Genomic DNA, 26,431 nt, shown 5'->3' on the forward strand with positions numbered 1-26,431 from the left:
GACTGAAGTTTTGTCCTGAAGGCATGATTGATGAAATCATTGGCCATCGGTAACTGGATTCAATTACGACTCTTTTCTAGAAGCAATCTGTCTCCCTCACACTCTGTATGCCATCGCATCTGCATAAACTCACATGTCAGGAATGGTGTAGACATCAGGAAATTCTACTACTGTTAGCTTTATGCCAAAAAGTAGGGACCATGACCAAATGCACTGTTTATTATCCCACAGAGTTTGTGCATATTATCAGTAGCTACTCAATACAAGTCACCCTCGCCAGGACTGAGGTTGGATAGTTGATTTACATATTCATTAGAGAGTGCCAGGAGTGTGGCCTAGTGGGTACAGTACTTGCCTAGGATGCATGAAGCTCTGGGTTTGATTCTCTGGTACCACTTACCCAGAAAAATCAGAAGTGGTGCTGTGGCTCAAGTGGTAGAGCGCTAGCCTTGAGAAAGCCTCAAGACAGTGCCCAGGCCGTAAGTTCAAGCTCTAGGACTGGCAAAAAATAAGTAAATAAAATACATATTCATTTAATTACCCTCAGTTGTGAACACAGCTGGTTTCCCAGCTCCACTGTATTTTCTATTCTTGTAGGAGGCATCTAGTGTAAGGAAGAGCTTTGTTTTTTCCTTTTCTTATTTACATATTTATGTGTTTATTTACATCAGTATGGGCTCATTGATTTTTATTTAGTGGATTATGAACTTTTATTTTTTTGGTTGGTACAAGGGTTAAACTCAAGGCCTCAGTTGCCACTCTACCTTTTGAACCATGCCTCCAGCCTGGCTTTTTGTGCTAACTTGTTTGGAGATGGACTCTTGCTTCACTGCAGGTTGCATTTTCCCCTTCATGCACATGTGCAGTCATTTGTTTTGATTGTATGTTAGCTGTTAGTCTGGATTTCACTGTGAATATTTAAAATAGAAAGGAGGACCATTCTGTAGGCAGGAGAATTATCATTAGATCCTTGTGATTTTGTCAGGCTTGGTCTGACTGTGGGCTAGAGAGGGTCTATTCTAGTTCTGAATTAGTCTTAGGAAGTATCTAAACTACATGATATAGGCCTTACTCCTAAGAGTAGCTAGTTCTTGAATGAATTGAGTGGCTGAAGAGCTCTGAGAGGTCTCCATTCTGGCTGGACTGGAACTAATGAATGCCTCCATACGTGTGCCTCAGGTTTATAGCAACATTTCATGTTCAGCCAGATGCAGGTAAGTTTTGCTGGTCCTCTAGGAATTTTACCCTATACAATTCTAGAGTGAATAGTCAGAGTCATTTGTCACTCTTCCTTAATATATATAATTCACACTTAATACACCACACACACACACACACACACACACACACACACACACAGAGCCTATTTTGTTTCACAAATCCCAGCTACTTTGGAACTCAATTCAGTTCTTTTTGGAACTGTTGTTCCACTTGAGTCACACTTGGCCTTTTCCAAAAAAAAAAAGCTCCAATTCAGGCAGAAAGCCAGTGTTGAATGGCCAGCCTGAGTCTTTCCTTTACTGTCTGTGGCTTTGGAGAATTCTAGCTGTCTTCAGCAACAGGGTAAGTCCAGTACGCATACTTCCGTTATATGAGTGGATAGCCCAAGCTTATATTCCTCCATGCAGTAACTCTGTCATAAATGGGGTGAGGGGGAGGGTGGGGGGGAGGGGAGCACACAATAACCATAGAATCTCAGCTTTTAATTGGGATGTGAAATGAAAGGTGAAAAGCATAATGCTTTTGCACTGTGAAATGTTAGCATTGTGGAAGTGAAAATGGAGCCAGACTCTGGTGGCTGACTCTTGTAATCTTACCGGCTTAGGAAGCTGAGTTGGGGATAGCAGGTCAAAGCCATGAGACTCATAATTCCATTGAACCATCGAAAAGCCAGAAGTAAAGTTGTGGCTCAAGTGGTTGAGCACCAGCCTTGAGCAGATAAAGTTCAAGGTAGCATCCAGGTCCTTGAGTTCGAACCCTATTACCCATTCAAAAATAGTATTACTGATAAATCCTGACTTTCTAAGGTCTCAAGGTGGCTGCCAGGTAAATGCTTGAACTGTGGGCCTGGGCGCTGTCTCTGAGCACAAGCTCAAGGCTAGTGCTTTACCACACACCACGTCCAGTTTTCTGGTGGTTAATTGGAGATAACAGCCTCCTGGACTTTGATGCCTGAGCTGGCTTTGAACCACCATCCTCATGTCTCAGCCTCCTGAGTAGCTAGGATTACAGGAGTGAGCCACTGGCACGCAGCTTCATCTTTTTTCTTGTAGAAGTACTCAGAGCTTTTAAGCAAGTACAGGTTAAGTACCATTTACAAAAAGAAAACTGTTTTGAGTTTTGCCAGAAATTTGGTGCTTCAATTGAAATTGAAATTGAAGGACATACTACATCTCCCTATCGATAAAGAGAGCTCAGGATTGCTGTTGATTTTAGTGTAACCACAAACACACACACGCACACACACACACACACACACACACACACAGAATTGTGAAATTCTGTCAAGCTTTACTATTTCAATTAAATAATCTGGGTCAAATCTTCTTTCTAAATTGATTTTGTAGTTTTACTATTCCTTGACAAAGCAATTACAGAAATCCATTTTTATTCATACTTTGATTTTGTTGTTTGTGAAACTAGTCACCTTGTGAATCGTGTTTTTACCTTAATTCATCGGTATCAGTATGCTATCTACTTTCTTAGATACCTCGGAATGTAAAGATAAAATATCTAAGTATTTAAAGAGAAAAATAAGAATGATTTTGGTGAAATGTTGAGAGACTTTTACTAAGACCTATGTGTTTCAGTGTAACTTTGAGCAATTTTCTTTAAGGAGAAAAAAATAAAGCAAAAATGTAGTAGTGTGTATATTATAGAATAATTAATACTGATTTTATAGCTTCTCTTTTGAAATTATCTGGAAAGCCAGCTTGGCTCTCTCAGGGGAAATTTGGCCTCATTTCTGACCCCATTTGTTAACACCTCATCTAATCACCTACTTCATTCACACTTTGGGCCTTGTGTGACTTTAGACTAATTTAAGGAAAAAATAGAAATGACCTTCAAAAAAATTGAGGTTTTTCCTTCTTTCCAGTGTTAGATATTCCATGGTGTCTAAAGGGAATTCCAAATGCAGAGCTTTTGGACCAGTGATCCTATTATTAGCCCGACCGAGCCTGTAATTTCTCAAGGCTATTGCTTTGGAAGGAAGAGCACCCATTCAGATATTTATCTTCTGAAATGCTTATTTCCACTCAAATTTTTATTCCTTTTTGGCTTTCTTTAGTGTGTTTCACCCCTAGCAACAAGACTTGCTTTACACTACAATAAGCTGCAAAAGATCACATAGAGGCTGGGAGTCTGGCCTAGTACTGGAGTGCTTGCCTAGCATGCATGAAGACCCAGGTTCAATTCTTCGGTACCACATACAAAGAAAAAGCCAGAAGCAGTGCTGTGGCTCAAATGGTAGAGCTGTAGACTTGAGAAAGCCCAAGGACAGTGCTCAGGCCCTTAGCTCAAGCCTGGGCCTGCAAAAAAAAAAAGAAAAAAAGAAAATGGCATTAAAGGTGGTATCATTTGTTTGTAAATTCCCTCATTTAACAAACACTTAAATATTGGGAATACAGCAATGAATAAAAAGTAAGATTCTCATCAGACTTTCAGTCTAATTGTAGATCTTCCTACTGTAATGTTTACTGAAAGATTAAGTTCACTCCCTCCTTCCCTCCTTCTCTCCTTCCCTCCCTCCCTCCTTCCCTCCCTTCTTTCTTCCTTCCTACCTTCCTCCTTCCCTCCCTCCCTCCCTCCCCCCTTCCCTTTCCTTCTTCTTGGTAATTCTGGAATTTGAACTCAGGGCCTTGCAGTAAGTACTCTTAACACTAAAGCGACTCTCTCCACCTCTTTTGGTTTAGTTTGTTTTTTTTGCAGATAGGGTCTAGCAATTTTGCCCTGCTGGCCTGGGACTAATCCTCCAATCTCCACCTTGAGTAGCTGGGATTACAGATATGCAGCCCTGAACTAGTACCTTGTTTCCTTTGGACACATTTATAACTGTTAGATCTTTCAAAAGTCCTTTGTAATTTTTGGCTGTGCATACTGTGCTTTGTGAAAAGAGGAACAAAATACAGCAGATCAAGAAATTGTTCCCAAATTGAGTCCATGACTCATTTTTGTGGATACAAAAAATTGATTTTGAATATCAGAGGTTGAAGGACAGATTGGTGAGGAGGTATAGAGCAACCATTATTATAGTCTCTTGTTGGAAAGGGTATCTTTCTAGGAAAGTCCTTGGAGATGAGGTGCTGTGCTTTGGATAACACAGTAAAATCAGGTTCTAGTATAGACATCCAGGCAAAGTGTCACAGAAACGAGAGATATTACTTTTTCCTGAATCATAAAACCAGTTTAAGTGGTTAAAAACTTGAATATCTTTTGTCTTTTTATTTCTTTTTTTTTAATTTTTTTTATTGTCGGAGTAATGTATAGAGAGGTTGCAGTTATATTCTTTAGGTAGTCGGTGCATTACTTCTGACACATGTATCGCGTGTATCTTTTGGCTTTATTTTTATTTTATTTTATTTTTGTTGTTGTCAGCGTGTGTGTGTGTGTATGTGTGTGTGTGTGTGTGTGTGTGTGTGTGTGTGTGTTCGTTTCGTTTCTTCTAAACTAGCTGCTAAAGCCTTTAAGTTTATCTTTGTCAAGGATATGTCCTTCTATCCATTGATGCTTTCTTGCCGTGATAAAATTTGTGCTCACAGTAACAAGGTAAGTCCAAGGTTAGATTTCTCTAATCTAATAAGCTATAGCAATCAGATCAGTCTTTGTACAGGTCAGTCATTAAATTGAATTTCTTTTTCCTTACTTAGGATCCTCGGTTCAATGCTGAAGTTGACCAAATTACAGGCTACAAAACTCAAAGTATTCTTTGCATGCCAATTAAGAATCACAGGGAAGAGGTAAGCCAAATTTTTTTCATTTTAGAAAAGGTTATTTGGAAATACTTTTCGTTTTGACACTTTTTATATTTTGCACGTTTATGAAATGTTGATGAATTAGCATTTAAGTTAGCAGATATGGTTTTTAAAAAAAATTTAGATTGAAATTACAGGATTGAACCTTGAGAGAGATTTTACTATATTATGAACTTTGGCTTTGCAACAAATTTAATATATGCTGTTACCTCCCTCTCCTCTTTCTTAGATGTATAATTATGGCTGTGATCAGAATGAACTTATATCACATTATATTTTGTATGTCTGAACAATTCTCATTTTGTTAATGGCTATTCAGTTGTAGTAGATTTCTTTGAAGTCACATTAAGATTTTGAAAAAAACAGAAAGGAAAAATGGTGGCTAATTCTAATCATATATTTTATGTAGATGCAATATTATAACAAGCAAATGGAAACATATTGGTTTACATCTTGCTTAACTAGCAGATTTAGATTTTATTAGCACTGAATTCTCTCTTTATTTTGTATTTACTTGAGTAATACATAGTTGAGAAGTGGCTCTGTGGTTCAAGTGGCAGAGCACTAGCCTTGAGCTGAAGAGCTTAGGCACAGTGCCCAAAGTTCAAGCCCCACAACTGACAAAAACATAAAATATACATAGTTGACAAATGATTCGTGAAACAGAATGCTTGATGGGCACGTTATGTTACCTAACTGCACATTATAAGCAAGGAGGAAGTTCTAAAAGATCACAAGTTAAAAGTGTTATATAGCAATTTGGTCATGAGACATAGAGAAGCCACATTTTGAGAGGTCAGATTGGGAGTTTTTATTAGAAAGCCAACGACTGAGTACAGACCCATGTTCCCCAAGACACTTGCAGCCTTGAATACACTTAATTCTGTTAGAAACTGAGCCATGAAAGTAAGAGAGTAAAGAAAAAGCAGAAAAACAATCTTAATAAATCAGATCAGCTCTGATGGAGAGCTGAAGAGAGGAACCTTGGTGACTGGAGGACAGTTAGGAGACAGGAAGTGCAGTGCAAAATGAGGAGGACTGGGAGTGTGGCCTCGTGGTAGAGTGCTTGCCTAGCATTCATGAAGCCCTAGGTTTGATTTTCTCAGTACCCCATATACAGAAAAAGCCAAAAATGGAGCTGTGGCTCAAGTGGTAGAGCTCTAGCCTTGATCAGAAGAAGCTCAGGAACAGTCCCCAAGCCCTGAGTTCAAGCCCTAGGTCTGGCAAAAATAGATAGATAGATAGATAGATAGATAGATAGATAGATAGATAGATAGATACATACATACATACATACATACATACATACATACATACATACATACATACATACATAAAAACAGCAGCTAAACTGGTCAGGGCCTAAACAGAATCATGGTCAGAGGACGAAATCACAGGAAGTGGGAGAGTTCAAAGAATCTCACGAGTTCATAGTACAGTTCTGCAGATCCATAACCTGTTGTCCAAATTCCCACCCCTGCCTCAAGGAATCAGTCACACCCATAACCTGGGGCACCTTCATCCACCAAGAAGCCAAGATGGTACCAGTTAGACTCAATGCCCTATCATCTACCACAATGCCAAACCAATATCCTTATTTCAATAGGTTCTACTAATTGACAGGGTCGATGGAATAGATGTAGATACATCACAGAGGATTTTATTCTTGGAATTGACTCAGGCAATTTTGTGGTAAGAGATACCCTGACCTGAGTTTAAGCAGGAGAACCCGGAGGCAGATATGGTGTAAGGTCTGAGGCCTACCTGGAGAGCGGTTGCAGGCCTAAGAATCCAGAGATCAGATGTTTGAGGCTGGAGAAGATGGACCACCCAAGTCCAGAAGACAGGGCAATTTGCTCTCCCTTTGCCTTTGTGTCCTATGGTGCCTCTAATGGATGTGGAACTCCCTGCCCTGCTCTGCAGATTCTGACACACTCCCTCTGACACACATTACAATAGGAAAGCTCTTCTCACTCTCGAGGCATCCTGGAACCCAGGCAAGTAGACACATAAAATTAACTATTAACACCAATTAAATCAGAATGTCCTTAGAGATTCTAGTTGCTCATATATTTGCAAAACTCCCTAAAGAATTCTCAAGTACAGCCAGCGTTGAGAGTGCTTAAAAGCAAATAGACTGAAATAGCCCCTATCAGTCATTCTTAACCTTAAGTGCAAACCACAGTCACCTAGGGATATTTTTTTTTGCCAGTCTTGGGGCCTGGATACTGTCCTTGGACACATTTTTGCTCGAGGCTAGTGCCCTGCCACTTGAGCCACAGAACCATTTCCAGCTTTTTCTGTGTATGTGGTACCGAGGAATCCAACCCAGGGCTTCATGCATGCTAGGCAAACACTCTACCTCTAAGTTATACTTCCAGCCTTCCTAGAGAATATTATTTAAAAATTTTAATCTAGATGCTGGTGGCTCATGCCTATAATTCTAGCTACACAGGAAGTGGAAATCTGAGGATTGTGGTTAGAAGCTAGCATGGGCAGGAAAGACCATGAGACTCTTGGCTCCAATTAATCACCAAAAAGCTGGAAGTGGAGCTGTGACTCAGGTGGTAGAGCACTAGTTAGTGCCCAGGCCCTGAGTTCAAGTTCCAGGACTGGCAAAAACACTGTCTCTCTCTCTCTCTCTCTCTCTCTCTCTCTCTCTCTCTCTCTCTCTCTCTCTCTCTCTCTCTCTCTCTCTTCTCTCTCTCTCTCTCTCTCTCTCTCTCTCACACACACACACACACACACACACACACACACACACGTATGTATGTATGTACACATGTATGATTTATAGATATATGGTTCATATATATGGTATATATAAGATTTATATATTTTATATATATGATTTATATTCAGATTCCAACTACTTTTTTTTCTAGTACTAGAGTTTGAACTCAGGATATCATGATCTTACTTGGCTTTTTCTCATCAAGGCTGTTAATCTACCACTTGAACCATACCTCTGCCTGCTTCTGGATATTTTGGGAGTTAGTTGGGGATAAGAATCTCATACACTTTTCTGCCCAGACTGACTTTGAACCTTCGATCCTCAGATCTTACTCCTGAGTAACTAGGATTACAGGAGTAAGCCACACCTGCTCAGCTGCAGATTTTGACATCCTTTTGTTCCCCTGCCATCTAGTCAATTATCAAATTCTATTGTTTTAGCTTCATTTTTTTCATTGTATTGTTTCTCATTCCAGGTCCTTTCTTTTCATCCCTATCTCTTACCCCGTGACTTAGATTTTTTTGGTTGGTTGGTTGGTTGGTTGGTTTTGCCAGTCCTGGGTAGGGCTTGAATTCCAGATCTGGGCACTGTTCTTGGACTTTCTCAAGGCTAGAGCTCTATAGCTTGAGCCACAGCACTACTTCTGGCCTTTTCTGTGTATGTGGTACTGAGGAATCAAACCCAGGGCTTCGTGCTTGCTAGGGAAGCACTCTACCACTAGGCCACACTCCCAGCCCATGACTTGGATTTTGAAGCAATGCCTGAGCTTTTAAAATGTTCTCAGAGAGATTTTCTTTTAAGGTTTTAATTTCCTCTCATTCCAGTATGCATTCTCCTACCCTGGGTATTTTCCTAAAATACAGGTAGCTTACTTGCTTAGTTCCCTTTCCCTCCCTTCTTTTCCCTTCTCTTCTTTCCTTCCTTCCTCCTTCCCTTCTTCCATCCCTCCCTCCTTGCCTCACAGCAGAGAAGTGCTAGATGATATAGCAGATATTTGTTTAATTTTATAAGATTTGCAAACTGGTCCGATGTGACTGGGCCATATTGCAGTCTTATCAACAATTAATCTGAATTGAAATTACTTCTTGTGCTTGTTAGTATTTAATTTTACTCAGTTTAATAGGAACTGACTCATCTTCCTTCCTTCCCTCTCTCCCTTCTTTCCTTCCTCCCTCCTTCTATGATCCTTCCCTCCCTCCTTCCTTCCTTGCCTCCCTCCCTCTCTCATTTTTTTTGTGTGGTAGTACCCAGGTTTGAATTCAGGGCATGTGATTTACTAGTAGGCACTTTACCCCTTAATACACATCTCCAGCTCCTTTTTAGACTGATTGTTTTCCAGGAAGGGTCTTGCTTTCTGCCCGGGCTGACCTGGGTTGTGATTTTTCTACTCTTCTTTCCCCCATGCCTCTGAGAATTCCAGAGGCATCCCCATGCCCACCTCCTGCTCAAGGTGGAGTCTCACGAACTCTTCTATTTTTGGTGTAGTTGTTGGTCTTGGGGCTTGAACTCAGTGCCTGGGTGCTGTCCTTGAGCTCTTTCACTCAAGCTCTATCACTTTAAGCCACAGCACCGCTTCATGAACTCTTTATGTCCAAGCTAGCTGTTCACTGCAAGGGACTGACTTAAATTTGGTTGTGTGAATTTATAACTCCATTCTCAACCAAAGAGCCCTGCAGCCACAGCTTCCCAGATGTTCCCAAGCTCAGCTAAGACTTCTGCTGAGCTTCTGTGCTTCCTTACATCTCTGCGTTTCTACATCTTCTCCAGCTCTGTTTTATCCAGTGAAGACTTCATGTAAAGTTTAAATTGTCAGCAGTTTCCAGAGAATTCCAAGCTTTTCCTGAGATGAAGAACTTGGAAGCCAGGTGCTAGTGGCTTCCACCTATAATGCTAGCGGAGGCTGAGACCTGAAGATTGCATTCAAAGTCAGCAGGAACAGGAAAGTTCAGGAGACTTCACTCCAGAAAGGTCAGAAGTGGTGCTGTGGCTTAGATGGTAGAGCAATAGAGAACTAGCCTTGAACACAAAAGCTTAGGAACAGCACCAGGCTGTGAGCACACACACACACACACACACACACACACACACACACACACACACAATCTGCAGTGACTTTATTGGAAACAAATAACTAATCAAGAGAGGGTCTCCCTGGTAGCTTTTCGAACAGCCTCTCATCCTCCTCATTCTCTCCTCTCCCTTTTTGTTCCCTCTTTTCCCAGATTTGCATTATTCCCAATTCCCAAGTATTTCCTGTGAGAATTGCTTCTTCAGAGGAAAAAGTATGAAGAGAAACAAAAGAATAGGCACACTTTTCACTTGGCTGTTATAAAATACTCATTTGGCTGACCAAAAGCCAGGGCCATTTCCTGAATTATCTTCACATTTATAGCTTCATTAAAAAAAAGAACAAACATGTTTGTTTTTGTGTACATACACAAGGTCTCTGGCTCTCATGAAATCTTGAAGTCAACATGTATAGTCACAGTGAGGCTTTGGGAGTAATTATAAAGATTGTTTCACTCTAGGCTTGAACACTTCTTCCTGGATGACTACAGTGAATGGGACTGGTTCGTCTCTTTCAGCTTTATTTTCCTCTTCTGAATGGGGGTGGGAGGAATAAAAGAAGCTTGGTGGAAGATTCCATACATTCGTACATACAGAAGAGTTTAGCATCATTCCTGGATCACTGAGAGCAGCCAATAAAATGTCAGCTGGGGGGCCAGGAGTTTGGCCTAGTGGTTAAAGTGCTTGCCTAGCATGCACAAAGACCGGGGTTCCATTCCTTGGTACCACATACATAGAAAAAAGCCGGAAGTGGTGCTGAGGCTCAAGTGGTAGAGCTCTAACCTTGAGAAAGTCCAAGGACAGTACTCAGGCCCTGAGCTCAAGCCCAGGACTGGCAAAAAACAACAACAACAATAAAATGTCAACTGGTCTCATAAATTGATGATCCTAAACCATCAGACCTCAAGATGTACTGGTAAATTGGTATGTTGAATTTGTACAGTTACTCAATGACAAGAAATAAAAAAAAATACAGTAGAGCTTCTAGGAGACATAAAGAACGGAAAACTTTGTATAATGGAATTAATATCACATAATCAGCCAGTGGACTATATATTACCAGTCTAATTCATGACTTAACTAGTCTATCTACATATTACCCTCTCAAAAACTTTAAAACTTGAAAGAAAATTACTCCTTGCTGTATTTCCTCATAATTGAGACAAATGGCATTTGTTGTTATCTGTATAAGACCACCTGGATTGAGTAAGCTAACACTCATGCCTTCGATTTATAGGAGAGCTTAAAACATACTGCAGTGACTGAATTATTAATCAATAGGTTACTAAACACCCTGGTACCTTTAGTGACTCTTCATTTTTCAAACATGGGGATGAATTCTGGAATTTTGTGTGACTGAAGCAGATACAGACTGAACATTAACGCGTGAGTTGTACTATAGGCCGGAGAATTTGGGAATACTCGTGGATGCTCATGTCAGTCCTGGCACTTAAACTCAGGTACTGTCCCTGAATTATTTTTGCTTAAGACTAGTGCTCTGACACTTAAACCACAGCTCCACTTCAGATTTTGTGGTGCATAATTGGAAACAAATGTCTCATGGCCCTTCCTGCCTGGACTGGCTTCTAGCTATGCTCCTCAGATCTCAGCCTCCTGAGTAGCTAGGATTATAAGCGTGAGATATCAGCATTTGGTGTGAGAAAAATCCAAGACTCACCAAAATTACTAAGCTTTTTTTTTTTTTTTTTTGCCAGTCCTGGGCTTGAGCTTAGGGCCTGAGCACTGTCCTTGGACTTTCTCAAGGCTAGAGCTCTACCACTTGAGCCTCAGCACCACTTCTGGCTTTTTTCTATGTATGCGGTACTGAGTTATCGAACCGGGGTCTTCATGCATGCTAGGCAAGCACTTTAACCACTAGGCCAAACTCCCGGCCCCCGTCTAAGCTTTTTATTTGCCTTTTCTTGTTAAGTATATGAATAACATTATCATCTTAAGTATAGCAGATACAGCAATGCTATTTGAAAAAATGACAGCTAGCCCTAGACTTCTGTGGTAGTAAATTCTGGAGAAAAAAATTACACAGGGCAGATTTTTGCAATCTCCTCTTGGCTTTAATACTTTATAAGAGACTGATGTTACATGGATAAAATGAGCAAGAAAAAAAAACCCTAAAAACTAGAGAAGCTTGAGAAGGTTAAAATAACCAGTTTTAAGAAGGTCAGAGAGCTACTGGCTAGGAAAAATGAATAAACAGAGTCAATCAAGTAGAGAGTTGTTCATTCTGTGTTTTAGAAGGTAATCTGAGGACAAAAGAATAGGTGTTTGGAAGTAATTGCCTTACATATATGATGCATTACCAGCTGGTACCAGTGGCTCACGCCTATAATCCTAGCTACCTGGAGGCTGAGATCTGAAGATCATGCTTCGATGCCAGCCTGTGCAGGGAAGTCCATGAGATTCTCTTACCAACAGTTAACCACAAGAAAACCAGAAGTGGCACTGTGGCTCAAGTGGTAGAGCACTGGTGTTGAGCAACAGAGTTCAGACAGAACCTAGACCTTGATTTCAAGCCCCATGACCAACCAAAAAAGAAAGGGGAGGAGGAGGAAGAGGAAGAGGAAGTGGCAGCAGCGGCGGCCACAATGCATGAGACATTCATTCAGCAAATCGTATGGAAGCTATTCCTAAGGCCTGGGAGACATTAACTCATCAGCCCTTATAGCAACCGAAGGAAGCAATGATTCTTTTACACATGTGGGAAATGGAAACATGGAACTTTGGGAGTTGCTCACGTCGCAGGCCTTTACAACTGACAAAGCTGGCATTAGACCCAGCTGCTCTTAGAGTCATAATACAGAAAATTCTGCTCTGTGTGATTGATTACAATTTTGCTTCTTTAGGGCACCACTGTGTTAATGTGGCTGCCACCAAGCTTTCTCATTCCTCTGCAATGCTAGTGTTTAAACTACTTGACAGATTCTTTCCAAAATGGAGGAGGGAGGGAAGGGAAAGAGAAAGAGGCAGAGAGATCGCAGTTCTGTTCTCTAATGATCCATGAGGAAATTTTTACCAGGAACAAAGGAGCCACAAAAGGGAAGGGAGGAAAGGGGGACCAAAAAAAAAAAAAAAAAAGAGAGAGCCGTAAGAGCAGGTTGCACATTTATTTATCTGGGACAGTGTGTTCTAGAAGAGGACCATGCTGTGTAGCATAATGGAAAGTCATTTCAGCTGAGCGCTGGTGGATCACACCTGTAATCCTATGTCCTCAGGAAGCCGAGATCTGAGGATCTTGGTTTGAGGCCAGCTCAGGCAGGAAAGTCCGGATAAGCACTGCCCCCTCCACCCCCCCAAAAAAATTGGAAGTGTAGCTGTGGCTCAAGGGATAGAGTGATAGCCTTGAATGAAAGGACTCAATTACAAGGCTCTGAGTTCAAGCCCTAGAACTGGCACTCCTCGCCTCCCTACAATTATTTGCAGCATATCTGGATCTTTTAGGATTGTAGTTAAACTCTTTCAGATTTAACCCTGGATTTTTTTTTTTTTAGATCTAGCCACTTTGAGCAGTTATAACTTTAGTCCCTTGCATTAATTCTCCCTATAAGCAGATTGAACTCTTTCAAGTTAGTGAAGATATGCAGAGAAAACTCAGCTCCTACCTCCAGCTCAGATGACCTACTTCTGAAGTCCTGCCCTCCCCTGAAGTATGGCTTGTTTTGACATCGTAGAGATGACTGTTCTTTCTTATTTATACGGACAGACTATGTGGAAACTCTCACTCTCAGCTCTGTTTGTCTTAGGGCCTACTGAGTTGTATCTGTGCACAGTTTGAGGAAGATCAGGTAGGGGGCAAAAGGCATGTCATTATCAAATAATGCAAACTCTGAGCATTTCTTATGGATCTGAGCTAGAAATTGGATCCAGTTGTGTCTTTCAAGGCAGCCTGAACTACCACAGTTGAATATGAACTGCAGTTATTAAATAGAAATCTAATTTGGAATAGAACTGTATTCTCTTCTCATTTTCATCTCATCTTGGTTTTTATACTTGAGGACATACTTGGCCCTCTTTCGATGCAAATAAGACACAATGGAAAATCTATGATAAATTCCTTACAGTGTTCATAATGGAACATTTTAGCTAACTATCTAGTGTTTCATATAGACTTTAAAAATAAGTCTAAAGAGATTCAAACAAGATCAGCTATTTTTTTAATGAGATTTCTGGAAGATAAATACTTTGTTGAACCAAAATCACTTAATGCTCGCCAAAAAGCCATAAAATAAGGCATGAATATAATGCGATGTAGAATTTCAACTTCAGGATATGACTGTAAATAATTTACAGGATTTACACTTTATGAGACTATCTGCTTATTTAAAATATGATCATTTATATTCCTTAAAGCATCTGTTGTTGACAAGTAATTGTTGAATCACTGAAATTTACACAGAGTAGCCAGGCACTAGTGGCTCATGTCTGTAATTCTAGTTTACTCAAGAGGCTGACATCTGAGGATGGAAATTTGAAGCCAACAGGGGTAAGAAGATCTATGAAACTCTTAATCTCCAATTAACCATAAGAAAACCAGAAGTGGAGCTGTGGCTCAAAATGGTAGAATGCTAGCCTTGATCAAAAGAGCTCAGAGAGAGTGTATGGGCTCTGAGTTGAAACCCCGTGGCCAACAAAAGAAAAAGAAAAAAAAATATGAAGAGTCTGTATATATTTTTTTAAAGAGAAAAGCAAGAAAGATACTTGGTTTTGAATATTTTCTCATTTCTAGAGGTAGATCTTATACAGTAGACATTAAAATCAGTGTTAAAGCCCAGTGCTGGCAGCTCACATCTGTAATCTCAAGAGGCTGAGCTCTTAGGATCGTGGTTTGAAGCCAGCTCAGGAAGGAAAGTCTGTGAGATTCTTTATCTCCTATAAACTACCCAAAAGCTGCAAGTGTAGAATGCTAGCCTTGAGCAAACAACGGAGGGACAGTTCCCAGGCCTTGAGTTTAACCTGTATCAGCACACACACATGCACAAAATCAATGTTAAGTGAGTCCAATCCTCCACACCGAAGTTCAAAGACAGGCCTGGTGTTTGGAGAGCAGGATAGGGAGTTACGCAAGAGCACAGTAGTGTTTACACGTGTTACCCACAGCTGTAAGGGAGATATATGTGTGTAGAATGGACAGAAAGACCCTGGCCTGTGGCTGATGTGCATAGCACCAACAAGGACCTTGGAACAAGTAAATTTAATGTTAATAAATATTACAGCTTTATGCATAACCCTTCCTTCTAACTCAAAATAGCTAGAAATGTTAACTCCCAAAATAAGCAGACGTAATCTGTCTGTTGATCTCTGTCTATTTTAGTCTTCCAGAACTGGCTAGTTGTGTGTTTTTATAATCTTATAAATTGTTCATTGTGTTTATTCCCCCCAGCAACGCTCATTTGTGGATCTTTGCTTTAGTAACACAACAGAGGCTCTGCAGTTTCTGTTTGTTCCTGATTGGATGTCATGATGGCGGTGATTCTTCCCTTTTTGCATTTTCCATATTATCCTTTAAATAATAAACAAGTGCATTTTATAAAGAAGACACTAACTACTTTCCCAAGGAGTGAGGGAGAGAATTCCTCAAAACAGCTCTGAAACACAGTTCTGATTGGTGCAAACTCAAGTCTATACTACACAACCAAAAGAAGAAAGGGTGAATATAACACAGAAGTTGAAAGTTTAATTATTCTTAGGCTCTGTACTCAAATAGAATCTTATTTTTAACATCATATTTTATTCAATAGGAGATTTATCTTCATTGGATAGCCATTCTAATGCTTGCTGGAGTGTATTGCATTTTTAATTTAATAGATCATTTAGAAATTTAATTTTAGGAGTTTTACATAGTCCCTAAATAATGATTATTAGATGTCAGGAACCAGCTGCAGATAAGCATGAATAATTTCTTTGAAGAATATCTGATTCAACTCTACATAATTATATCCTCGAAAGGATTTTTGACTATTAAATAATTTCCATGTTTTCATAGATTCTCTCTTTCTCTCTCTCTCTCTCTCTCTCTCTCTCTTCTCTCTCTTTCTTTCTGTCTCTCTTTCTCTCTCTTTCCTTCTTTCTTTTCTTTCTTTCTTTCTTTCTTTCTTTCTTTCTTTCTTTCTTTCTTTCTTTCTTTCTTTCTTTCTTTCTTTCTTTCTTTCTTTCACCAGACCTGGGCCTTGAACTCAGGGCCTGGGCACTGTCCTTGAGCTTTCTCAAGGCTAGCACTCTACCACTTGAGCCAAAGCATTGCTTTCTGCTTTTCCTGGGGAAAAAAAGTTATGTAGTACTGAGGAATTGAACCCAGGGTTTTGTGCTTGCTAAGCAAGCACTCTACCACTAGGCCACACTCCTGACCCACATTCTTTATTCTTGATGTTACTTGGGTGTGAACTTTGGGGCCTTATGCTTGCTAGGCAGTCACTGTATTGCTTGAGTGAAACCCCTGCAGAAATTTTGCTTAGGTTATCTTGTAGGAATGCTCCCATGTTTTCATTCTGTGCAAGCTTCAAGCAGAGAACCTCTAACCTATAGGCATCCATGCTGGAGTTACAAGTATGAGCAATCTCAATTGATGAGTGGTCATGCATTCTCTTTTTTTGTTGTTTTATTGGTTTTGGTTTCCAACCTGAGGCTTGCACTCAGGGCCTGGACACTGTCTCTGAGCTTCTTTTTGCTTAAGGCTAGCTTTGGTTGGATCCCACTGTATGTTTATCTGATTAATCTATATTTTCACATCTGGGAATAGAATGATCTCTGTCTCTGTCTCTTAGTCTCCCCCCCCCCCCCCCCCCCCGTGTAAGTACTTCAGTTTGAATTCAAACTGAATTCAAGGCCTGCATGTTAGCTTTTTTACTCAAGGCTGTCACTCTACTACTTGAGTCACAGCACCACTTCCAGCTTTTAGGTGGCTGATTTGAGATAAGACTCTCACAGACCCTTCTGCTCCAATTGGCTTCAAACCACAATCCTCAGATCTCAGTCTCCTGAGTATCTAGACCACAGGTATGAGCCATTAGCACTGTGTTAACAGTGCCTACATTTTAACTTTAAGAAATAAAGGGGCTGGGAGTTTGTACTAGTGGTAGAGTGCTTGCCTAGCATGCACAAAGACCCGGGTTCGATTCCTCGGTACCACATACATAGCAAAAAGCTGGAAGTGGTGCTGAGGCTCAAGTGGTAGAGCTCTAGCCTTGAGAAAGTCCAAGGACAGTGCTCAGGCCCTAAGCCCAAGCCCAAGACTGGCAAAAAAAGGAAAAAAGAAAAAAAAAGAAATAAAGAGAAATGGACCTCCAGGACATGGAAACAAGAGCTTAATCATAAGTGACTATTATTTGTTATGTATTGTGTTTTTCTCTCTTCTCCTGTGTTGCCCTTTGGTTAATCTCATATTGTTACAGTATCCTACTTTGTTACCTGGTATATTATATAGATGTTTAGTTGTTTATTTGAAATAGGAGGGGAAAAATGAGGGGAGGGAGTGGGGGAAGGGAAATGGGGACAAAAATATAAGAAGGGATATCAATGTGTGAGAAGTAATGCACCCTCTATCTGGCGAATATAACTGTAACCCCTCTATACGTTGAAATTTAAAAAATTACATAAAAGAAATAAAGAGAAAACCAAAATGGTTGCAAAAAGTTCTTCATCTTTGACTTGGATTATCAATTATGTATGTTTTTACAGCTGAGGACCACTTCTATGGTCTAGAAATAGCCTATACATTAGGAAAAATAATGGTTATTGATGCAGTTTCAAAAAACGAGTATATTCTTCAAGAAAAAGCCAGGTTAATTGAGTGTGATAGATATCACAATAGTGTCCTGAAACTATTCATTGGGGGTAGGTTATATAGAAGTATTAATGTCCCAAATCAGCGCATTATATATTAGCATCTAGTGCTTTGCCATATGTAAACCTTTCCAAGAACTTAAAGAACAAGTCAATATATAATTTTCGAAGAAGGTGGACATGAAAGATGAGGTCTCGGCCTCGTATGTGAGCCCCAATAACATAGAAGGAAATGTTCTGGGTTCTTTCCACACAGGGACTGCTTAGTAACTGGTATAATTTCATGTATAATTCTGTTTGGATATGTGCTGGTCCGGGGCCTGGGCATTGTCCCTGACCTTTGTGATCAAGGCTAGCACTCTACCACTTGAGCCACAGCTCCTCTTCTGGCCTTGAATTTAACTACTGGCACAAAAATAAAATGGTAACAGCAAAGGAATAATAAATAATATTGGGAAATTTCCTTTATAAATACATAATATTGGGAAATATGCTTCTATAAATGCATAGTATTAGGAAATTTCTTATCTTGGCCAAGTCCATAATTACTAGTCCAAAAAAGCAGTAGTTCTTGACTTTTTAAATATCAGTATGAAGATCTCACCCTATTGTTTTTTCCTAGATGAATTCTGAGACCCCTTAGCATGTCAGTTCATTTTGGCTACTATGCTTCAAAATGATAAAGCAATACTCTTGAAAAGGAGTCATACTAGACATATTTAGCCAAACTAGATTATCACATTACCACATATATCTTATTTTTCATCTCATTTTGCCTCATTGAACTTTTGGGTTCCTCTTTTCCCTTTGGCTCAAGCTAAGTGTGTGTGTGTGTGTGTGCACGCACACACACACACACAGGCACACATGCACCTGTCCTGGGGCTTGAACTTAGAGCCTTGGTTTTGTGCTCAAAGTTAACACTCTACCACTTGAGCCACAGCGCCACTTCCAACTTTTTCTGAGTTGTTTATTGGAGACTGGAATCTCACTGACTTTTCCACCAGGGCTGGTTTCGAACTGCAATCCTCAGATCTCAGCCTCCTGAGTAGCTAGGATTACAGGTGTGAGCTACCATTGCCTGGCATTCTTAGTGAATTAAATAAGTTATCAATGAAATTGCTACTCAGTAGAAGTAGGTACGAGCATTTATATTCATTGAAGAACAAAAAAAAATTACTTTATAAATCATTCATCTGTATTCCTTCCTTTTTTCAATCTAATTTTTTAAAAAATCTACATTAAGTAAAGCTTTTATATTGAATCCTTATTTGCCCAGCACTGGTGGCTCATGCCTGTAATCCTAGCTACTCAGGAGGCTGAGATTTGAGGGTAGAGGTTTGAAGCCAATTGGAGCAGAAGGGTCTGTGAGAGTCTTATCTCAAATCAGCCACCTAAAAGCTGGAAGTGGTGCTGTGACTCAAGTAGTAGAGTGACAGCCTTGAGTAAAAAAGCTAACATGCAGGCCTTGAATTCAGTTTGAATTCAAACTGAAGTACTTACACGGGGGGGGGGGGGGGGGGGAGAGACTAAGAGAGAGAGACAGAGATCATTCTATTCCCAGATGTGAAAATATAGATTAATCAGATAAACATACAGTGGGATCCAACCAAAGCTTTGGTGTCTTCTGGAAAACACTGGGCCTTCATGATTCCTTTAGCTTACAAGGACAGTCTTGAAGAACCTACCCATCTTCTATGCTAGTGCTGAGTTCATTTGTCCCTGGGGGCTAGGGAACCAAGAGAGACCATGTAGACTTGGGTGGGGCAAGGAATGGAGTCCTGGGTCCAGTTAGGTGGCTTTTGTGGCCATTAGCTTTCCCTGTGATAAGGAAGAATAAATGAGTTAACCAACAAAAACAGTCTGTCATATGACAGGGCCCACCATCCTCTTCTTCAAAAGATACACCGGTGTTTTCATTATTAATTTATTATTTATTATTTATAATTTTATTATTATTTATACAAAGGAGTTGCTGTTCAACAAAGTAGTGTGTGAGCAGAATGTACTTTATCAGTGTCATTGGAATCCTCTTTTTAATGGCAGACCCTGGGGCATTTCTGGTTTGGGCTGGAGAAATAATGCAGGAAATGTATTTGATCTCCTGACAGTTTTCCCATGATGAACCAATAGCTCACTGAGGGTATTCACAACAATGGAAAATATTTGTGGTCAGTAGAACATCAGATACATGTTGAAAGGGTGACATTGATCAGATACATTGTATTCATCTGTTGTGTTCTTTGTTAAAAGCACTTAAAGATAATATATATAAATATAAAGTAAAAATAATATATAATATAGTGTATATATGTTATATAATCCATGCTAAAGATCACATATCTGCAGTTACATATTATTACCTTATGTATAACATCATGTCCTGAGGATTTGAGATGTGAATGGAGAAAAGCAGATTAGGTAGCATGACACCTCCTTGTTATATGGATTGTCATTGTCACCTGTCACAGAGAATTTCACAGGGCTGCGTTTGAAGGTGAGGTTTTAGGGAGGAAGTGAAAGACAACATGTCGGAACAAAGGACGTTCCAACGCCAAAGGCCCACGTAGTCGTTAATGCCATCTAGGGCTATGAGTTTGTTTCACTGCGGATTAAAAATTGAAAAAGCAGCATAGTGCTTAAAACAGACAGAAAAAGTATCGGAAAGCAAAAGCAGGCTATAGACTCTGTGCAGAGAGCAGACCCTATGAGAGTCCCCCGGTGGTACTCTAGCACAAGGGATCTACCGTATTTCCCTGGGCTTGGTGCAGGTTATGGGATGGCTCGTGCGTGTACCATGCTGGCATTCTGACTTGTCTGAACACAGAGAGTAATGATGGGAAGAAGAAGCATTTTGAGTAGGAGCCCAAGGCATTATGGGAAGAGGAAGCTCCATAGTGTGCCATAGGTTTTCTGCCACGTTCACCATTTTTTTAAAAATTTAGCCCTACCTACCTAATCAAGGTGGCCTAACTTGCCCTCCATCATCCTAGTTCAGTTTGGGGGTGTTAAGTGGAAGTAATGTCTCGAGAAGATAAAGTGGGCTGAGCGATCCAAGGTATGGACTGAAAGCAGGAAGACAATCACATAGGAGATTTCAGGGCTTTCTGAGAGGGGGGACTGTAAGATGGTGAAAAGAGAATCCAAATGCAGTTCAGGTGAGGGAAGCTGGATGAAAGAAATCGAGAAATGGCTGCATTTATTTATGTCTTTTTACTACAGGGCGGGGAAAAAAGCTTCTAGGAATTTGTGACTTCAGACAAACAGACTCATTACCTTTCAGCTTTGGAGGGAAGTTAGAGTCCAAAATAGTTGTCCTCAGGGCTGGCAGAAGAAACTGCTCAGACTTCCTCAAACTCCCACAGACAGCCTGCATTGCTCAGCTCAGTGCCTCTTCCTCCAGCTCCAAATCCCTTTGCCTCTGACTCTCCCCTTACAAGGACCTTGTGGCAATGCCTGTTCTTGTACAGATGATCCACGGTAACGTGACATCCGCATAGCCTGACCTTAATCGTGTCTATGAAAAGTCTCTTGCCATTTATGGTAACTTATTCAGAAGTTCTAGGGATTCAAACCAGGGACCTTCAGAGGTCCTTGTTAGGACGACACCATGGAATATTAACATAATTAGATGATCGCCTGAGATTTAATAGGCCCTCACATAATAGGCACTTCGTAATTTTTGTCTGTTTCTGTGTCGATACCAGACCTTGAATTCAGAGCCTGCGTGCTGCTCCCTACCATTTTCCACTCAAGACTGGTACCTTCCCCTCGATCTATGTGACTCTCCTTTCAGCTTTTTGCTGGTTAATGGCAGATAAGAAGCTCTTGCCTTTGTCTTCTCTGGCTCACTTCGAACAGTGATCCTCAGAGCTCCGCCTCTTGAGTAGCAGGGATGACAGGTGGAAGCCACTAATTAGCATCTGACTAGGCACTCAGTAATTATTCATCAACTAATCATTATTATGTGGAGGAAATGAATGAGGTAAGGAGAATTTTGTAAATGGCAATGGAGAAAATTCTCCCCACGGTTTTAGCATTATAGATTATTGTCATCATTGTTACAGGTCCTCTATTGCCATGTTGTCATTTTCTTGGCAGTGTATGAGGGTTTTTTTGCCTTTTGTTTTCTTTGGCACCAGTTATCTCAAGTCTTGTTATTACAGGAGTTGTGCTGTAGCTCGGAGGGACGATCACTGACATGAGTCTCTTTCTCTCCTCCCTGACTTGCATCTTCATGTGCCTTACTCTCACCCCTGGGAACTGGGGACAGGGTGGCTCTGAGGCGGATGTCGCCTCAGCAAATGTCTGGGCCAGCTGTTCACCCAGCCAGAGTCAAAGCTTGCCCTTTGCATTTCTCCAAGAGCACGGAAAGGACATCCTATCTGTGGATGCTGGGGAAGTGCCAATAAAATAAAACCTCAGAGGCCCCAGGAGTGTGGTCTAGTGGTAGAGTGTTTGCTTAGCATGCATGAAGTCCTGGGTTCAATTCCTCAGCACCACATACACAGAAAAAGCCAGAAGTGGTGCTGCAGCTCAAGTGATAGAGCTCTAACCTTGAGCAAAAGAAGCTCAGGGGTAGTACCCAGGTCCTGAGTTCATGCCCTAGGCCTGGTTAAATAAATAAATAAACCTCAGAGAGCCTTCTTTTTCCTTCTACACAAGTAGCCTAGGGTACCTGCCTCCCAGAGCTTAGGTGGCATGGTCAGCAATAAACGGATTTCCTGTAAGACTTCTTCACATCTTTTTGTTTTGTTTTGTTCCCCCCCCCTTCACCCCCGGGGCTTGAACTCAGAGCCTGGGTGCCATCCCTGAGTTTTTTGTTTTTGGGTTTTTTTTTTTTTTTGTTATTCAAGACTAATCCTCTCCCACTTGGAGCCACAGCTTCACTTGTGGTTTTGAAAGTCACAGACTTCCTTGCTCAGGCTGGCTTTGAACCATCCTCCTCAGGTCTCCTGAGCAGCTAAGATTACAGGCATGAGCCCCCAGTTCCTGGCAAGTCCTGCATGTTTTTTATGGCCTTTGCTCCTCACACACACATCCAAAGTTGCCTCTGAAAACCAGCATGAAAACGAACATTTAGTTTCTCCCTGCCCTGGGAGGATGGAGGTAGAGACAGAGGGAGCACTTTTCCAGTGTAGCCTGGGCTTCATGGCCAAGTTCCTGCAACAGCGCCCTGCCTCCACAGCCGAACAACACGTGATAATGGCAGGTACCTGACAGGAAGCAAGTGAGATTCATTTGTGGAAAGGAGCAGTCCGTGTGGAGCATGTGAAGAGAATCTGTGTGTGTGTGTGTGTGTGTGTGTGTGTGTGTGTGTGTGTGTGTGTGTGTGCCTGTAAAGTTTTATGAGTTTAGTCATACAGGAGGGGGATTTGTTGTTGCATCTCCACCTGTGTGTGTGTATGGGTGTGCTGTATTCCAATCCGTCTCACCCTCCTCTCTTCCTCTCGTAGCATCCCTTCAGACCCTGCAAAGTAACTCTTCTGATAACAAGGTCTGTTTGGGGTGATTATGTTTTTGTAACTGAGAAACCTTGTCCTTGACCTCCTCTGGGAACTTCTTCAAAGTTTCCAGCATGCTGTATACCCTCGAATTCATCATTAGCACGTTTTCATCTGCTCTTGGCTCAGTTCCTTTGGCATAGCTTTTACTCTGGCCTCATCAGCACTTAGCATTTGTTGAATAAATGCAGGGAGGAGTATTTTGAATAACTAGTGAGACTTGTGCTGGTGTATGGTGGACTCCTCTGAGCCCCCAGTGGTCACCATTCAGCAGTGTTCAACATCTACTTTTGGACAGCACTCCTTCCTATGTTTTGCCATCGAGACTGGAGCATTAGAAATCTGCCAGTTATTTTCAAGGGTGATAAAGTGTGTGACAGTAAGGGAGAATTCAACTAAGGACAATTTAAAAAATCAAAGGTGCGATAAATGTATAGTTCTGCTCTTGAAAAAAAATTTCCCTTAAGTTATTCTGAATAAAATATATAGTATATGGTCAGGTGCTAGTGATTCATATCTGTAATCCTAAACACTGGGGAGGCCAAGATCTGAGAATCCTGGTTCGAAGCTAACATGGGCAGGAAAGTCTGTGAGACTCTTATTTCCAGTAAGCAACCAAAAGACAAAAGAAAGACTGGAAATGGACCTGTGGTTCAAGTGATAGAGTGCTGGCCTTGAATACAAAAGCTTAAGGGCCAGGAGTGTATCCTGTCCAAGGACAGTACCCAGGCCCTGAGTTCAAGCCCCAGGACTGGCAAAACAAACAAACAAACAAAAGCTTAGGGACAGCACCCAAACCCACAGTTCAAACTCCAGGGCCAACAAAATACCGTAGTGAATTCCTTGGAACAGTTAATATACACTAACAAAAATGAATGACAAGGAGAGTAAAGAAGGTATTGCTGGGGGCTGAGTATCTGACAGAGAAAGAGTAAGTGAGAGTAAACGTGCTTAGGACACCTATTTTGCAGGTGTGAAAAGAGACCAATGAGAGCAATCAAAAATTGTTTTAAGAAGGGGTTGAGACAACGTCATTCTTTAAAGAAATAGAAATGTCAATCCAAAATTTCATATGGAATAATCAAAGACCCCGTATAGCAAAAACACTTCTTAGCAGAAAGAACAGCGCAGGAGGAATTTCAATACCAAACTTTAGACTCTATTACAGAGCTATAATTCTCAAAACAGCTTGGTACTGGCACAAGAACAGGCCTAAAGACTAATGGAATAGAACTGAGGACCCCGATATTAAACCACAGACCTATGGCCACCTAATCTTTGACAAGGGAGCCAAAAAAATGGAATGGAAGAAAGACAGCCTCTTCAACAAGTGGTGCTGGCAGAACTGGTTAAGCACCTGCAGAAAACTAAAGTTGGATCCTTCTTTGTCACCCTGAACTAGAATTAACTCCAAATGGATCAAAGACCTCGAGGTAAAAGCTAACACACTGAAAACTTTACAAGAAGAAATAGGAGACACACTAGGCTTCCTTGGCACAGGTCGAAACTTTCTCAACAAGGACCAAGAAACACAACAAATCAGAGAAAGGCTGGATAAATGGGACTGCATTAAACTGCAGAGATTCTGTAGGGCAAAGGACATAGCTAGTAAATTAAATAGGAAGCCCACAGAATGGGAGAAAATCTTCACTAACCATACAACAGACAAAGGCCTCATATCTAAAATATATCAACAGCCCAAAAAATTGAATCACTCCAAAACTAATCTCCAAAGTAACAACCATCCCATTAAAAGATGGGCCAAAGACTTAAAGAGAATCTTCTCTGAAGAAGAAACAAAAATGGCCTATAGACACATGAAGAAATGCTCAACATCTCTGGTCATAAAAGAAATGCAAATCAAAACAACTCTAAGATTCCACCTCACTCCAGTTAGAATGGCCAGGATCAGGAAAACGAATGACAGCAGATGCTGGAGGGGATGTGGCCAGGAGGGATCACTATTACACTGTTGGTGGGAGTGCAAACTCATTCAACCACTATGGAAAGCAGTGTGGCAGTGCCTCAAAAGACTAAACATAGAACTCCCCTATGACCCAGCAATTCCACTACTTGGCATTTACCCAATCATCCAGAAACAAGGACATACTAAATCCACCAGCACAACAATGTTCAATGCAGCACTGTTTACCATAGCAAAGATATGGAACCAACCTAGATGTCCCTCACTTGATGAGTGAATCAACAAGTTGTGGTATTTGTACACAATGGAATTCTATGCTGCTGTCAGAAAGAATGACATTGCCCCATTTGTAAGGAAATGGAAAGACTTAGAAAAAAATCATATTAAGTGAAATAAGCCAGACCCAAAGGAATATAGGCTCAATGGTTTCCCTCATTTGTCATAATCAGTAGAAACCTTGGGCTCTCCCAGCAGAGATTTACAATAGAGCAAAACCTAGATACATAAGGCCATATAGAAGGACGCTAAATGAAAGGACCTCTAGGATACAAAAACAAAAGCCATATAATGAGTGATTGTTGTCCTTAATGTACTGTTATCTCTCATCTCTTTTGCTGTCCCTTGGTTATCTTATATTTTTACAGTATCTCACTTTGTTATCTGATATATTGGATAAATGTGTATTTGGTTAATTGAAATTGGATAGGGAAGGAGGGAAAACAAGATGAGGGGTGGGGGTGGGGGGAGGGAAATGGGGACCAAGACATGAGAAAGGGTATCAAGGTATGTGAAGTAATGCACTTCTATCTGGTGAATATAAATGTAACCCTTCTATTAATTACAATAAAAAATATATGGAAAAAAAGAAGGGGGTGAGAACTAAAGGAGAGTGATGGAGCAGGTAAGGGTGATTGTGTACATTGTATGCATATGTGGAAATGTCACAACCACCCCACCCCACACACATACAAACACACAGCTCTTTAAGAACAAAAAAGTCTCCTGATCCTACAAAAGAAATTGAAAACAGATGTTGAGAAGGCCAGAAAACATTAGACAAGAATGTATCCTCAACCAGCAGTGTAGCCTAGTGGTAAAATGCTTGCCTAGCACACACAAAGCCCTGGGTTTGATTCTTTAGTACATACTCAGAAAAGGCTGGAAGTGGCACTGTAGCTCAAGTGGCAGAGCACTATTCTTGAGCAAAAAGTGTCCAAGGACAGTGCCCAGGCCCTGAGTTCAAGCCCCAGGACAAGCAAAATAAAGAAAAAAAAAGAATGATGTCTTCTCTGTGAAAGGAACTTTATATCATTTATATCAAAGGAATAAGGATGAGCTGGAAAAGCAAAAGCTGAGCCTTCCACCTAAATACCTTTTTTTTTAACCACTTGAGCCTCAGCACCACTTCCAGCTTTTTGCTATGTATGTGGTGCCG

General features: G+C 40.8%; 1 protein-coding gene across 2 annotated transcripts in view; it reads left to right on the plus strand.

Annotated features, from left to right (window-relative positions):
- The window catches only part of Pde5a (phosphodiesterase 5A), a 118,294-nt gene that overhangs the window by 25,235 nt on the left and 66,628 nt on the right, over positions 1-26,431 (plus strand). For both annotated transcript variants that reach the window (XM_090356640.1, XM_090356642.1), the window contains exon 3: positions 4,869-4,958. In XM_090356640.1, coding sequence (XP_090212766.1) covers positions 4,869-4,958 — 90 coding nt within the window. The remainder of the gene's footprint in view (positions 1-4,868; positions 4,959-26,431) is intronic.

Source organism: Megascapheus bottae, chromosome 23 (assembly GCF_031878675.1).
Source record: "Megascapheus bottae isolate mThoBot1 chromosome 23, mThoBot2.hap1, whole genome shotgun sequence".
Taxonomy (NCBI): Eukaryota; Metazoa; Chordata; class Mammalia; order Rodentia; family Geomyidae; genus Megascapheus; species Megascapheus bottae.